This window comes from Metopolophium dirhodum, chromosome 1 (genome assembly GCF_019925205.1).
Source record: "Metopolophium dirhodum isolate CAU chromosome 1, ASM1992520v1, whole genome shotgun sequence".
Taxonomy (NCBI): domain Eukaryota; kingdom Metazoa; phylum Arthropoda; class Insecta; order Hemiptera; family Aphididae; genus Metopolophium; species Metopolophium dirhodum.
Genome location: NC_083560.1, coordinates 148,289,537 through 148,307,362, shown reverse-complemented (window position 1 = coordinate 148,307,362; position 17,826 = coordinate 148,289,537). Strand labels below are relative to the sequence as shown.

Genomic DNA, 17,826 nt, shown 5'->3' with positions numbered 1-17,826 from the left:
TGCTCTGGATCCGTGCCTGTAGTAGTATTAAACAATATTATTATTAGACTGTTTAGAAACAATATATATTGATTTAGAATAGGTACAGTTCATATTATTATTAAGAATATAATGATATAGGTACACGCGCTTTGACCCACGTTCGACATAAAGTAAATTGGCGTTCAACAGATTCAATTTTGTGTTTTAAATTTTTATATTAGAGTAAATTGACCTATTATTTAACTAATAGGTAAAAATATTTTCAACGGCATCTAAATTCGATTTTATAAGTTATTATTTAGATATTATTTTACGTGAAGCAATCAGTATTGCCAGAAATATTTGAATTTGCTTGATTTAAAAAAAAAAAGAAAGTGTTCAAAAAAATAATTACTTAAGTTGTTTGGTGTTTTATTTTTAATTCTGTGTATAATAAAATGTCATATTACTATGAATACGTATCTCAAAATGTATATAATGTTTATAGTTGAAAATAATGAGTTGAGCTTTACAATACACGACGATTTATATAATTATACCTAGTACCTACCTATTATTGTTATTAACATTATTTTTATTATTTCGTTCGTTTCTGCGTATACTGATTTAGACGAACTTTACTATGTAGGTACATAAACATAATATATACCTACCTGACTACCTCTAATAATTATATCTTATGTAATATTATATGCATTTAATAATAGAACGTATTTTGTATTTTGTATATCTTGTGAAATTCCCATGCAAATATACGGGTGTGTTTTGTAGACTACCTGCAGACAACTACTGCAGCTATATATTATAATATTATATTATTATAAATTATAATATACCTATTATATTAGGCATCGCATTATCAATATCAATTTTATTACTACTATGATTTTACAGATAGTATACCAAGGTGCATTGATATTATATCAATACACCTTGCAGTATACATAACTAATATAAAAAAGGTGCTCTGCTGTACTGTAGGTTACAAGTGGGTCACTGTATAATGGATGGTATTAAATTTGAATTCAATGATATAATATCATTGTATAAGAATAACGATTCTGAGCGGAGGCGGTATGTCAGTCTAGGTTTAAGACATATTATATACATACCCACACAGCAATTTTACATTGTAATAACATTACTATAAATTGTAATTAAAAATATCAATGTTACCATAAAATTAATTTTTGATTTATTTTGATTTGTATAATCTTATAATAACATTATACCGTGATAATTTGGCCAGCAAAAATATGTTATCACAATATTGATAGTTAAAGTTGCTGTAATATTTTTTTTTTAATATTAAAATTAAAATAATATTACCAAAATATTATTGCTATATTGTCATAAAAATACTCAAACTTTAAAAAAAATTTTTCTTTTTTATTGATATATTATATAATATACTTGCTTTATTCAATATAATATCTTTATATGCAAAATTGACGGCTGTAACATGATTGCGCTCGTCCTACCTTTTTACATGCAAAAAACGCAACACGATTGCGCCCAGCAAGTTAGCTCAAAGCACCAGTTTTTACCTTTTTACCTGCAAAAAACGCAACACAATTGCGCCCAGCAAATAAGCTCGATTGCGCTCCGTGAAATATAAAGTCTTGCCTTTCTAACAATTTTCCAATAATCTATTTAAAATACAGTCGGAGTGGAAAACTCTTAAGTTTAAGTTAGGTTAGGTTATTATTTTAACAATTTTCCTTCCCAATTGTACAGTCTTAGGACTGACAACAATTATGTCCTATAGGAATATAGTTGTTGTCAGTCCTAAGCCTGTAAAATTGGGAAGGAAAATTGTTAAAATGATAACCTTACCTAACTAAACTTTGAGTTTTCCACTCCGACTGTATTTTAAATAGATTATTGGAAAATTGTTAGAAAGGCAAGACCTTATATTTCAAGGAGCGCAATCGAGCCCTTTTGCTGGGCGCAATCGTGTTACGTTTTTTGCAGGTAAAAAGGTAAAACCGGGCACTATCGAGCTAATTTGCTGGGCGCAATCGTGTTGCGTTTTTTGAATGTTAAAAGGTAAGACGGGCGCAATCGTGTTTCACCGAAAATTGACTCCCAGTCAGTATATAATTTTGAAAAATTAAAAAAATTAATATAAATTCTACATTATTTGACTCCCTGTCAGTAGGTTTGGTTAGTTAATTATTTAACAATACTTTTTTAACATTCTTTTTTTTTTATATAAATATACAATATATATATTAAATAATAGTATTATTAATTTTTTTAGCACGCCTAAAACGTGCATGAGCTAGCCATGTTCCAATATCATTATCAACGTCTTTTTCTGGTACCGTTTTGTATTTGATATTGGTCCTCAATATATCTAAAATAAAAATGACCACTTTAAATAAGTATTTTCATATAAACAATATATAGCTATATAATATATTATAAATAGTTTATATATACATATATATAATATAAATATATATAGTACAATTCAAAATGTCTGTATCAACTTTAATATACTTGAATGGGGTTTTGGTTTTTAAAGAAACGAGTAAATATTAAGGAATATTTAAATATATTCTAATTGAATGGTACACGTATTTATTCTAATTTTTTACATTCCACTTATTGTCTTACTATAAATAACTATATATGTTAACTATATATTTTTATACATTTATAGTTTAAGTAAAAAGATATTTCCATGACTGTTAGAAATTATAATTACCAATAAGAAGCCGATAAGAATATAATGAAGAAAACCTCAATTTTTTTTTGAAACCATAAGTTGAATAATCCTCAAGAACTTTGTCATCAAACATTCTGGACATAACACGCCTCAGTGAGTCACCTACACTTTTATTAGTAATGAGCAATGACAATTTGCGTACCTGAAAATTAAGACGATTAAATTGATTATGTTATTTCTTAAACTCAATTGTTTTTACGTAGAAGACTCAAATGAATTAAGTGTTATTGCATTAGTTATTACCATAATAGTTTTAAAGTTGTTTTCATTTTTTTGAAGTTTCAGTTCAAATTCTTGTAGTGCTTCATGACACTCTATTGGAAATATATTGTTCAAGTCATAGTCATTAATACCATCATCTGATACCGAAATTGAATTTTTATTTATATTTTCCAGCAATGTATTTATATTAGCATTCATAAGTTGATTAGTAGATATACAACAATTTATGTCATATTTCATGACGGACAACGTGTTCACTACATATTTTGGAAATTCTAAAAACAAATAATACAATTTAAATACAATATAACTGAATACTAACGATAAAAATAAAAATTATGAAACTTTAAACAACAATAATATTTTATTAAAGTAATTAATAATACCTACCAGCCACTGACATTATTGCTGTAGGTTCAATTGCAGTTTTAGATTTACTATAGCCTAAAGAAAAGAAACAATGAAATGTCAGTTTGTTAAGAAACTTGTTTACTATTAGTATTAAAATACTTTGCTCAAAATATAATGTCTTGGAAAAATCTAAATTGATAATGATGATTAATTTTAATTTTAATAAAACTACAATATGTTAAGTAGTATATAATCTATAAGTATTATAGGTTAAGGGGATTGGAAGTGGTGATTTTCTGTATTTGTCTAATACACATGCAACATAGGATTTTAGACGTGTTCTATTTCCAACATACCGCAATAGATAAAAGCAATAAGAAATCTGAAAACATTTGAATTTTTTGTAAGTCTATTGAGATCGACTTTCCCCATTTTAGATTTTAACTTCTTCAAAAATTGAAACATGACGATTTCTTAATTACTTTTAAGTATTCTCACATTTTTATAAATTCAAATCTGTTTTCAGAATTCTTATCGCTTCACTATATCAATTAGGTTGTTAGAAATAGAACACGTCCAAAATCCTATGTTGCGCCTGTGTTAAACAAGGACAGAAAACCACTGCTTCCAATCCCCTTAAGACAAAATAATATATAGGTAATCTTACTATTTGATTTCAACAATTTATCATCAAAAAGTTTTCTTTTTATTGGAATTGCTGTTTTACTAGTGGACTGTAATTGAGGCGATGTTTCTATTTCCAATAAGGTATCAAATAAATCTAAAAAAAAAAATAATAATGATATCATTATTAATTCTTGGACTATATAGTTTATTATTAATAATTTAAAAAATTACTTTTGGATTTTGAAGCTTTAGTAGGTTGGGTATGACTTAGAAACTTTTTTTGTGGTTTCAATGGTTGAGAATCTGATATTTTTGTTCCACTCAAAGATTTTCTTTTTGGAGAGTTATCATTATAATCATTATCATCATTTAAAAATATTGGACTTGTATCTAAAATCATTGTTTATTATTATTCATACTTTAGAAATATATAAAATATAAATGTGAGACTTTATTACGAATGCTATTTATAGGAAAACAACAGACGCACCAGGACGACTGCAATAATTTTTATAAATATTATTTTAGTAGATTCATTGGGACTCTGAGTGTTATATTATATTTTCTACTAAGGTCTAAAATATTTTTAAATCAATTTTAATCTAGTAAAATAATGTAACTTCTATTTTTTTGATAATATGATACCTATGTGTATGGTGTAATCTGGATCTAAATCTGAGTCATCGTTTGATTCACATTTACCAACTATACTTTTGTTCACTGAAAAATAAAAATGATTATATGATAGGGTTAATTTATATTATATAATCACTATTTTTGTTAATTATTTATAACTTATTATATACAGGCCACAGGGTGTTTAAAAAGTTTGGCAACGGTCTTTAAACTAATTGGGACTGGTAAACAATATGATATAATTATAATGAGGTGATTAAATATGAACACCATGTACAGTGAAACCTCGATAACTCGAATCGATTGGGGGCGAAAAAAAAATTTGAATTATAGAAAATTTGACTTATAGAGGTTTGAGATATCATATATTGTAAGGCAGGGGCCAAGGTATTCCTTCAAGTTATCGAAAATTCGACTTATGGAGGTTCGAGATATCGAGGTTCCACTGTATATTAATAATATTTAAATAATTATATATAGATATAGGTATGATTGTACTTACAAAATATATCAGGTGGACTTTTAATAGCTTTTTTTTTTGGTGACGGTGATGGTGAACTATCAATCATTTTGGCTCTTACTTTACGGTCTTTTAATACATGTTCAGTTCCTGATAGATCAGAAGATTCTTGAGCAATTTTAGCCTTGTATTTCGCTTCTTCGTAAGTATCTAAACAAAATGAATGTAAATTAGACATACCTATAGGTATAATAATGCATATATTGTTAGAAAATAAGTTTCAACTATATAAAATAAATACTAAAATATAAATATTGTAGTTTACATTTATACTATAATATTATATTATAATCACCGTAACAGGATCCCAGCTTTCTAGCAATATGCCATTTAAATTCTTTTTTGTTTGGTGGTAATTTTTTTTGTATAATTTTTTTTGTATTGGAACATTTTATTGGCCAAGCACACAACCCATTTTTGTACCAACTACTTGGAACAACGTCAACTGTGTTGTCTTTTGTGAAGTTGACAACAAACCACATAATGCTCAAAGAAAGCTATAATACATATATAAATTGGATTTATTACAGTAATTAATTTAAAAAATATTAAATAATAAATTACACCTACACTCATTTACCTGATGGTAATAACCACAGCACAAATAAGAATAATTTATGTTGACATTTTTACTATCATATTATTTACTATTTTTAATTGCCTATATTACATTTTAATACATTTATGATACAATGGTTTATATATTTACATTTGCTTTTATTAAAACAATTTTTAAATAATATCTGTATGTAATATTGGTATAGCATAAGTGCAGTTATTCAATGGTATCACCATCATTTTATATTTTATGTCAATAATATTCCAGACCTTAAGATTATCCATGAGATTATCAACTTTGTAAATATTTAAAATTGAAGAGCAAATAGGTTTAGTATATGCTGGGAACTTGTTTAAAAAGCTTTGACCCACTATAAATGTAACACTATCAATTTTTTCACGTATAATATTTGCACATTTTACAATCTGACCACAATGAGTTAAAATATAGCAGTCTTTGTCATTGTTAGTTTTTAGAGTAAAATTTTCAAAAATAATCTGGTGATATTGTAGATAATTTAAATATTCAAGTAATGGACCATTATTGTGCATTTTTTTTAAAGTAAATTCTTTGTTAATTTGATTGAAGTTTTGATTACGGACATGACACTTTTCATTGTACCGACAAATAAATTGTTGAAGAGGTTTTTCACTTTTTCTTAGAGCTACTTTAATTTCCTTCATATGGTTTTCAAACGGAAAACAACTACATTGATCAAGTGGACCATAACGGTCATAATCAGATGTGATATGAAGAAGCCCATGAATGTTATGAGAAACATTGAAATTTCCATATATTTTATCAAATGTCATTACAAAATAATCCAATAATTGTTGAGCATACTCTGAATAATGAACTTTATCCGGACTTAGTAAAATTACCATTGCCACATTTAATGCCATAAAGTTAACTAAGCAATTAGTTGATAAAATACCATCAAGAATTAAAGGACCAAGATAAATTAAAAACAAACGCAATTCGGTTGCTTTCCAACGACAAATATCTTGCACTTCTCGAGGTTTTCTAGAAAATTCCAAAGGTATATAAGGCTTTATTTCTAATAGTAATTTAGTTATTTCATTAATTTTTCTTCCTGGTAGGCGAACATTGGCTGGACCTCTGATAACCCAAAATGAAATAAGTTTACGCATCACACCCAATGTTACTAAGTGCATATAATCTAGCACAAACGATTTAGAAATATCAAAATTGGGTATTCTGGTAAGAATTGAAGGAGATGTTGATGTATGGAAATCTTCATCAGTACAATTTCTATACTCTGTATCAGTTCTTAAAGCAGATTTATTTCTATTATATGGGAAACAAACACGATTATTAATGTATTCTCCTTCGATTTTACATCGTGAACATGATGAAAATCCAGAATGTCCTTTGGTTTTGAGGATAAAACTCTTGGCTGGTGCATCACAACAGAAGACATTAAATGAAACATTAATTTTCTTATTTTGTACAACTATCCCATTTAATGATAATTCTACTGCCTCATTAACAAAATCTAATAAATAATCATCACTATCATTGGGTTTTGTATACCCATGATACATTCCAACTGGAAAAACTTGAGATTTCTTATTTGTAGTTATTATGTAAGCTAAAATAGGCCAAAATTGACTTCCACTGGATTTTGAAAGAGGGAGTCCGTCAATACCTACAGCAAATTTTAATGAAAAATAATTTTCATTTGCCACATAATTTTGGAGAATGCCTTTAGCAATTCCAAAATGGTAATACAAGCCAGGTTCTACGACTCGTAGAGTATAATCAAATTTAGAAGATGTATGTAAAAGTGTTCTACTATCTTTAGGTAAGGATGAAAAACATTTGTGGGTTCTTAATAATGATAATAATGAATTCACTGTAGTCATTGGAACATTATGGTTAACAGCCCAATGTGCAAGACTATCATTAAGATTTGGTAATGTTGTTGTATCAAGTACTAAGGAATTACTATTATCAGTAGATTGCTTTTTGGACAAATTATCAACTGTTGATACACTAGACAATAAAGAATTTGAATGTGGTTGATGAACACCTGATGCCAGATTTGGATCAAGTCTAGGAGTTAAATTATCTAATGTTAATACGGGGATATTACTATTATCCTGTCTTGTATTACTAGAAATGATAAATGTATCAGACTCTGTACCCTGGTCCAATGTAAATAAATTATTCACTAAATCTCGTTCCTCTTTAATTTTCCTGTTTCTAGTCCTATTACTTTTAATCATCTTACTGAAAAAAAAAAATAGTAATATATGAGGTAACAATATTGTACCTAGCATCGTATCTATGTTTCTAATCATAAATCAATTTTATCAAACTTAATATTATAAAAAATATATTATATATTATACATTTTTAAAATTATAATTCCTAAAATGTTCATAACCAAAACATGCATTTATTTAATATTAATATATATATATATATTATATTACTTATATTATAAACTTACTAAGAATGTTTAAAAGGACGTGATACCCACATTTGTTGTCTTCGTCTTACAATTAATGTACTATCTACTATCTCATCTCATGTATTATTATTGTTGAATTACCCAAATTCTACAACGCACAAGGAAGAACTTTATCTGTGTCGTAGCGTTTTTATTTTTTTGATAACATAACTACAATTTAAGTTATCAGTTTGAGAACATTAGGTTTTTTAAATTTAATTTAAAATAATTTTAATTATTGGTTAGTAGTGCTATCAAAAAAAACCTATCAAACTACTTAACTACCTAAACTAACCGTACCTATATTAATATACCTGATATATAATTAACCTATATTAATGTATTCTCATCTATTAAACAATAGTACATCATGAAACAATTTTGTGTTGTGAGCTTTGATATATTAAAGTTAAAACCTATTATCAAGCTTAAAGGCATTTATAATAGGGTTTGGAATTAACATTATGTATGTTGGTTTTTTATTTAAATATTTTAATTTTTATGAAAATTGTGAGTATGTAAAATATTATAAAAATGATCATAACCCTATTAAAAATTAAAAGGTCGTAAAAAAATAATGTATAAACACAGATAATATGTACTTACTATTTAAGTTTGATTATAGGTATATTAATTCACTCTAATGCTATATTGTTGGTCTGCATAAAGCATGAAAACAAAAACAAAATATAAATTCATATTTTCCCAACACAGACGAGAAAATCTAAATGTTTTTAAAAACAGTAGGTATGTTACAAAACCAAACCAGATTGCATATTATTTTTTTTTAAAAGCACAATAAATTGGTTCTATATACCGAACGTCAATTTGATATGTAGTACTATATAGAACATATATTTTTTTTTATAGTACGTTTGTAAGACGGAGACAACAAATTACAAAATATGTGTGTGGCGTTCACGTCTTCTTAACAGATATATAGGTACCTATATGGCTGTATAAGTAAAGTAAAATTAAAACAAATTAATAACGTAAGATTTTACTTACCAAAGCTGTTGAAAAGTGAAAACTTAGAATTTTCGATTTGAAACAGTTTTCTTCTGTAGGTATGACGAATATAATTTGATATTATTATTAGTTTAACAATATTACGATTTGATCACCAATGTTATAGTTGGTTATAGTCAATAGTCAATACTCAATAGTCACTGACGAAATGACGATTGTCGGACTGAATATTATTTTAATGACGAAGATATTGTTATATTATCGTCGTTATCGTTTAAGCGACGGCCGACAGGACCCCACCTAATCCGAAATCGCTAGAGTAAGTACATTGGTACCCGCATGTAAATCTAAAAATAATTTTAAAAAGGAAATAACCGAGCGGATCGGCAATTCCACAAATCATATTAAAATCTTCATCTTTAGGCCCGTTTCATATCGTACGCGCACGTTTCATACGTCGCGGTCGCGTTCAGAATTACGTGATTTATATATTGACTGTTTCACATGGACGCGTATAAAACGCGACTCGTTGTTGGATACGCGGGCGAACGCGTCCCCGTACGCGATGCGTATGAAACGCGTGCATACAGGCTATTATAGGGCCCTATCATAGATGCAATGTTATATCTTAATATATTATATTACTAATATTATTAAAACGTGAGATGATTTTTTGTCAAGTTATATCTGAAATTCTACTGTATCGATTTTCATGATTTTTATCCCTTTAAACGCAAGTACTCGGTGTGGTATTAAGCCATCTAAAGAGAAAACTCCAAATATGTAACAATATTAAATAGTTTTTGGAAATATTTAGTTTTCCGTGTATAGTTGCATATATATAGTGAACACAAAATCTTTAAGATCTATTATATATAATTATCTATTATCTGCTATCTCGGAGATCTAAATAGTTATGAACTATAATGAATAATAATACATCAGTGATTGGCTGATTGTCTTATTAATGACTATATATTATTATATATATTATAATATATATATATAATATTATAATATTGAGATTAAGAATTAAAAATGATTTATATTTTATTTATCAATTATCACATACCTCAATAATATTATTTTAGTATGCCTTATTTATTTATTGTGTTTATCTTTCTCCGTCAAATTATTCATTCTTTTATTGCATATATTGTACCACTATACGCTACCATTGGATTGCGTATTTATAAAAATAAAATTTATGTTGGACCAAAAAACCAAGTTATATACCTATAATAGTTTGGTCATTTTAATTATTACCAGATTAAATACAATACATACGTATATTTATATATTGTATTTAAGATATTTTTTGATGGTACGATCATACTAAGTATTCAATAAAATATTGCAAAAACATGCAAAATAAAAATAGTACTTTTCTCATCAGAATATAATATATATCGCGGACATTACTCACTAAAACTCCATCTGGACGTAAAAAAATACATGCTGTTATTGCTTATATAAATCCTAGCCCTATATAGCTGACGACCACTATACCTATAATTGGATCTTGTGTGTCGGTATAATGGAGTATCCAAGTCCATAGTCCATTTTCATATGACATAAATTTAAAATTTATAAGTTATAATAATGTTTTAAAAAAAATGAGTTGACACATTGTGGCCCCTTTCAACTTGCGGCCCGGGGCTATAGCCCCCTAGCCCCCCCTGATAGCTGTTTATAACTTACTACAATAGTTGGACATCCAATAAGATTTCACAAGCAACAGCATATCAACGCCAGACATAAAAAAATCTTTAAAGTAATACTAAGCAAAAGGTTTCTAACAAACAATATATATATATATAATAATAATAATTTTTTTTCCCTTTTTTTTGTATTTTTACATTATTGTCATTCATTTTTCATTTATATTTTGTAAAAATTCTCAGTGTTAAAACAAATAATAATAGTGGCGCACGGCTGAAATTTTTTTTTTTTAATTATGTCATAAATTGGCATGTTAGAAAAATTATATTTGCCATCCCTGCCCTAGACGGAAGTGACGGATCGAGTTAAAAATTATATATAACTAATATTCAATATTTATAATAATTATTCAGTTTTTGGTAAAACTAATGCAGTCTAAATATTAATCACACTATGATTAATAAATAGGAATTATTGTATTTACAATAGTAGTATATATATTATTATATAGATAGATCAAAGTCATCGTTATCGGTGGTGTTATCAAACAATAATGCAGGTTATTAATAAAGGACTGGTTACTTCAATGTTAAATAAATAAAAAATAAAAATATTATAAATTAAATTAGCTTTAAATGTTCTCCTAAGATTAATATACAATATTATTATACACTAATAATTTTATATTTGTAAAATATTTACAAGAATTTAAAATTTTAATATTATTATTTTAATTTAAATAAAAAGTTAGAATAATATTGTCAGAGTAACCTTGTTTAAAATTAAAACTAAAATATTATTTTAATATTTTCATTTGGTTTAAACTTAAATATTATTAAACTAATTAAATTGTATCATTGAGAAAATATATAAATTGTAATATTACATTTTTAAACTTCATAAAATGTTGAACCAACTTTATAATCATAATATTTAAAATATAATTCAGTTTTAAAGTTATTGTAATATTGATATTATGGAATTGCTGTGTGGGTATCTATGGTATTAAAAAAAAATTAGGTACCTATAATAAATTCCAAATTAATCATATCACAATATCCATTAGGTACTTATAACGCGTTATACATCAACAACAAACCGTGATACTATCATAGATATATAATAGTACACTTTAGAAGTTTCAAATACCCACGAATAATATTATACAATCACAACAAAATAACTAAAATAGTTATTCTAGGTTTTTTAATATGTAATTTTGTCCAAATATGAATTTAAAATGTCTGTAAAAAATAACTGTGCTCATATTTTTTTTAGATTTTTTGGCTACAGTATGAACTATTTATGAGAATCTTTGTTTTAAATTTTCAATCCTTAGCTATAAAAACTGAACATTTTATAATTTATTAATTACGATGATTGATAATTTTCGAGATTTTGATAAATTTTGTCAAAATTCGATCTTTAAATGCTTATAAAAAAAAATTGCGCATATGTATTTATAATATTTTTCAATTGATATTGTAACAATATATCAGGAGCCTTGTATTAAATTCTTACACTTTTTCGCCCAACAGATAAAACTTTATTGATATTTATAGAAGCAAAAACTAAAAAAATTTAAAACTGAAAATGTCCGTAAACGGCTCAAAAAGAGTCAAAATATTTTCAAAATTGTATGGTGTTTAGAAAATGCTAATATAAACATTCAGTGAAACTTTCATGTATTTACAGTTATTCATTTTGAATTACAACAAAATAAGGAAATCGCCACACGAGAAATCGAGTGAATATCCAATGTTGTAAAAATTTGAATTTCAAACGCTCATAAAAATTTAATTTGACTTTCTTATAGAATTTTTTTTTTTTTATAAATGTAGTGACGCCTCGTCTGACTCCGATTATCTTGGGACGGCTCTACTCATTTTTTTTATATGTATATAAACCGTAATAGGATAGGTACTTTATGGATTTATATAATATTTTGTTTCTCCTTCCGCTATTAGCATAGCCTAATATCAGAAATTAAGAAAGCCAGAATGATTGCGGCATTATTAGATATTGCTTAAAAGGAAGTCCACCATCCACAAACTGTTTGTAAAAACCGTTTCACGTGAGTAAGGTAAGTAAATAAATGAGTGTATGCAGTGGCGTAGCCAGGATTTTTCAAGGGGGGGGGGGGGGTTTAAGTAAAAATTAAACTTAGTTTTTTACAGTTTTCGTTATATTTTTTGCCCAATTGAACTATTCAAAAACAAAGTTCAGTTGTGAACTTGTGAAATGTGAATGTACAATATTTTATAATTATAATATATTATAAACACCATAAAATTAATACATTTTTATTTGTACAGGTTATACAATTATAATTATATAACAAATCAAATCCTAATATTATTATGAACATACCTAACTAGGTATACAATTTACTATTTATCTACATCAAACGTATTCTTCTTGTTTTTATGTCTAATTTATTCAAAACGTCTTCCGGCTGTAATATTATTTCTCTATAAATATTCAAAAGTGCCAAACCATTTAATCTATTTTCGCAAGTCGTGTTCCGCAAATAAGTCTTCAGTCGTTTCAATGTAGGAAAAGACCTTTCACTACTGGCAGTAGTAACTGGAAGGGTTGCTAAGATTTGAAGCAATTTAAAAGTTGATGGGAAAATTGTTTCATTACATTCTTGAAGAGCGTCAAGGGCATTTTTTGGAAAAACTTGTGTCTGTAAAAATTTTTGTTGCCATGTTTTTATTTCTCCGATTGCAGCTAATTTACCGCAATCCAAATCATCTTGGTACATTTCGATAAGTTGTTTTATATTATTTTCATCAAATTTGCCATTTGAGGAAGGTAGAAGACATGTAAAATTTTTAAGCATAGTTTTATGAGATAAAAATCGCTCATTTAGTTCATTTATAAAACTATCAATAAATGGAATAAATAGAGAAATCCTAAAGTAATCTTCAGGAGAATTCTCTTAGGCATTTGCAACGATTTTTTTGAACATTTATCCTACGAGGCTCAATATTTAATGCATTACATTTAGTTTTAACTTCAACAAATATACTTTTAATTTCACTTTCTGCGTTTTTTCTTATATTTTCAATAATACATCTAACACTATCCGCATTCTCAATAGCATCAATCAGATCTATATTTTTAGTTTGGAGATGTTTACTTAGTGGCAAGCTTATACCAAATACTTTTGCTAACACAAATGTTGCTAGTATAAATTCTGGCTGTTTTATAGAGCATAATAATTGATATGCTCCCGATATGCTGCACTTGTTTTTCTTATTATTAGAAATTTATCCATAATGGCAAAAGTTGAATGTGTAATATCAAATATGAATTAAATTGACAAATTAGAATTTTTTTTTTATTTTATTATATTCGTAAATTCGTTATTACAAATTTGCAGATTTTAATTTATCACAGTATCACACAACCAAAAATAATAGATAACAATGGTCTTACTTTTGAATATCGACGGCTACAGACGAAAACCTCGTAAGTCACTTATATCAAATTGTTCAGGAACAGCAAAAAACTGTGACGTGTTTACATTGATAAGATAGGATACGAGAATTGGTTTTTGTACGATATCAAATGAAATTAGCGGGAAATAATATGATATTATAATATCAAAATGTGCGCAAAAATACAGTGCATCTAATAGATTAAAAAAAAAAAAAAATGAAAATTTCGACTTTATGGAAGGTAATGGGTGGGGGGGTTAAACACCCAAACCCCCCCCCTGTCTACGCCACTGAGTGTATGATCAAAGACATCGCCCGATCGCCGACTATATTTTCATTAATTTTTGCATTATTAGGTATTTGTTATAAATAATTTATAACTCATTATTTTAAATATGTTGCATAATTGCTGCAATATGAGAAAAATATCAAAATAATAAAAATAATGATAAAAGTGTGCAAATATCTTGGTTTTGTAAATGAAATTATTTTTGATTGTTATTGAAACGTTCTGAAATAAAATTAGAATCTATGTTATATAATTTATAACACGCATCCGGTATCCGGCATAAGTATATTCTTGTACAATTAAATTGAATTAAATATATAAATAAAAATATAATTTGTAAATTACCTATTCTACAATAAACCCTTATATGGTCATTACTAATTTTCAAGTCTGTAATTTTACCTACCTACCTGCATTTCAACGATCAACCGCATTTGTCTACTATTCGTCGTGTCATTCACATTATATCCTTCGTATAGTTCTCATTTTGAGATTTTTCCATTTTCAGCAGTTGCTTTTAAACATAACTTTTTATTTTATAATTAAAATGCAGCAAGAAGATGGACATACATATAAAAACAACGGGAAAAAGAATGGTATTACGTAAGTATTGATTATTAAATTTAAATATTATATTATTACCTATGGCTATACCTATGGTTATAGTACCTATGTGTTATATTATAAGGGCGATGCTATACACAGCGTATTCCACTGCGTTTTCCGTCGAATTAAAAACGCATTGGTTTAAATCGGAGCTGCTATACACGACGGGCGTAATACGCAACCCGATCAGCATTTTTTGCCACCGCGGAAAACGTGGCGTATTACGCCCGTCGCCGTCGTGTATAGCTGCTCCGATTTAAACCAATGCGTTTTTAATTCGACGGAAAACGCAGTGGATTACGCCGTGTATAGCATCGCCCTTATAATATAACACATAGGTACTATAACCATAGGTATAGCCATAGGTAATATATAACAATATATAATACTATACAATTAAAATTCTTTTTTTTTATCAATATAGGTATTTAATCCAACTAAATATACTTGTTATACAAATATAAACGCTGTTCATAATAAATTGCATGATACAAAATTCATCATTAGAAATTATAAAAAATAGAGTAAATTGTTTCATCTGAAAGTTTTTTTTAATTTTATCTCACTATAATACATATTATTATACATTACATAGCTAATTTTTATTTTTTTGTACAACTGTTTGAGTGCTTTTTATAAAAATATTTTGATTCAAATAGGAATCTATATTCTATACTTTAAAATTGTCTTAGGTGGTGCTTAGTGCATATTTTTTATAGCATTATAGGCCATTTAGGCCCTTTGCTACCAATATCAAATTCTTCCACTCTTCTCTATTATATGCATGCATTAGGTCTCCATGCCAATCTGATCTTAACTCCTGGATATCTCTTTTGACTGCATCTATCCAACGCTGCTTCGGTCTGCCGCGAGGTCTTTTCCTGTTTAAGTTGTTTACAATTACCTTCTTGACAATACTATTATCCGCTCTCCAAACGTGACCAGCCCACTCCATTCTAGTGCCTTTTACAAATTGTACTATATTTCCTTTTCCATATAATTGTTGTATTTGTTCGTTTGACCTTCTCTCCCACACTTGGGTATCATGATTATATACGGGACCATAGATTTTTCTTAACACCTTCCTTTCAAATATCTTAAGTTTATTCTCATCTCCTGCTGTTGTAGCCCAAGTACAGCATGCATAAGTCACAACTGGTCTGAGGTACGTAGTATATAGCTTCTCTTTATTTTTCCTAGATAATAATTTTGACTTAAACAGATGTGACATAGCAAAGTAACATCCATTCCCAGCTTTTAAACGGAGTTTTGTTTCATTATGCATACAGTTTCTATTATTTATGTTGACTCCGAGATATTTGAAGTCATGTACTTGTTGAAATGATATCCCATCGACTTCCAAGTCTGAATCATCTTCATTATCTCGTGCTTCTCTTGTCATGAACATATATTTGGTCTTCTCCTGGTTTATAGACAGCCCTATATGTTTGCATACTTTCATTAGATCTGACATACTGTATACGGTATCTTGCTTCGTATCACCTAAAATTATTATATCATCCGCATATGCTAGTAGGGTATGGTTCTCATTTAATTTCATTATCTGTCGTCGTGGCATTCTCCTTAACACACTTTCTAACGCTAAGTTAAATAATACAGGTGATAGTGCATCACCCTGTCTTAGTCCTTTACCAACTTCAAAAGGGTCTGATAGCTCTCCTTGTACCCGAACCACACATTTTGTGTTACTGTTGCATAATTTTATTAAGTTAACTATTTTATTTCGAATACCTAGAGTTGCTAGGTTTTTCCATAGTTTATTCCGAATTATACTATCGTATGCTTGCTTGAAGTCTACAAATACTAGATGGATATTTTTATTATATTCGTAATGTTTACTTAGTATTTGTCGTAATGTGAATATGTGATCTATCGTTGACTTCCCCTTCTTAAATCCACACTGGTAGTCTCCAATCATTTGCTCCGATACATCTTGTATTCTTCGTAGGAGACATATAGACAGGACCTTATACCCAACATCTAGGAGAGATATACCTCTATAATTGTCTATACATTTGGGATCACCTTTTTTAAATATTGGACAGATAACTGATGTTCTCCAATCGGTAGGAATTTCTTCTTTACGCCATATCATAGATATAAGATTAAATATCCCATCCGTTAGGCTTGGGCCTCCAAGCTTTAGTAATTCTGCGCAAATTTGGTCCTCTCCAGCAGCCTTATTATTTTTAAGTGATTTAATAATTGATTCTATTTCTGCTCTGTTTGGTTCTAATTCTTCATTTCTCAAGTTGTTGTTTGTGGGTTCCCCCCCCCCCCATTCTTCGTCATCTTCTCCTTGGTTTAAATTGGGTTCGCTATTCAGAAGTTGGTCAAAGTACTTCCGAAACTCCTCTGCTTTATCTTTACTATTTGACAATAGTACCCCTTCTCCATTTAATACGAATTGCGTTGTTGGCTTGAATCCGTTTTTTAAGGATTTACACTGCCTAAAGAATTCTTTAGGGTTGTATCTACAACTTTCCAATTTTTCAATCTTTTCCTTTTCCATTTTCCTTTTTTCCTGTCTTAGCACCTTATGCGCTTCTTTTCTCTTTTTAACATATAACTCCACATTTGGCTGAGTTGGGTATTGTAGCATTTCTAATCTAGCATCATTGCGTAGTTTAATGACTTCTGCACATTTTTGATTAAACCAATGCTTTGCTTTACCCCTAGAAGGTTGCTTTATCATGTTGTCTGCTACCTCCAGGACTGAGCTCTTA

General features: G+C 28.1%; 2 protein-coding genes across 2 annotated transcripts; both read right to left on the bottom strand.

Annotated features, from left to right (window-relative positions):
• Positions 1 to 3,314: 3,314 nt before the first annotated feature.
• Positions 3,315 to 5,250, bottom strand: LOC132933322 (uncharacterized). The gene is made up of 5 exons (XM_060999625.1): positions 5,055 to 5,250; positions 4,562 to 4,636; positions 4,148 to 4,306; positions 3,957 to 4,070; positions 3,315 to 3,382 (listed from the first exon to the last, which is right to left on the bottom strand). Exons 1-5 carry the CDS (start codon positions 5,248 to 5,250, stop codon positions 3,315 to 3,317), a joined length of 612 nt encoding a protein of 203 aa, XP_060855608.1.
• Positions 5,251 to 13,136: 7,886 nt separating this feature from the next.
• Positions 13,137 to 13,505, bottom strand: LOC132933321 (52 kDa repressor of the inhibitor of the protein kinase-like). The gene has a single exon (XM_060999624.1). The coding sequence runs from the start codon at positions 13,503 to 13,505 to the stop codon at positions 13,137 to 13,139; it is 369 nt and encodes a 122-aa protein (XP_060855607.1).
• Between the last annotated feature and the right edge of the window lie 4,321 nt (positions 13,506 to 17,826).

What these genes read in the sequence shown, in the direction of transcription:
- LOC132933322 (XM_060999625.1), bottom strand. Translation starts at nt 5,250, where the DNA reads ATGTCTAATTTACATTCATTTTGTTTAGATACTTACGAAGAAGCGAAA. An exon ending in AGATTACACCATACACATAG is followed by an intron (nt 4,307 to 4,561) that starts GTATCATATTAT and finishes CAATGATTTTAG; the next exon opens with ATACAAGTCCAATATTTTTA. An exon ending in TAAAGCTTCAAAATCCAAAA is followed by an intron (nt 4,071 to 4,147) that starts GTAATTTTTTAA and finishes TTTTTTTTTTAG; the next exon opens with ATTTATTTGATACCTTATTG.
- LOC132933321 (XM_060999624.1), bottom strand. Translation starts at nt 13,505, where the DNA reads ATGTACCAAGATGATTTGGATTGCGGTAAATTAGCTGCAATCGGAGAA.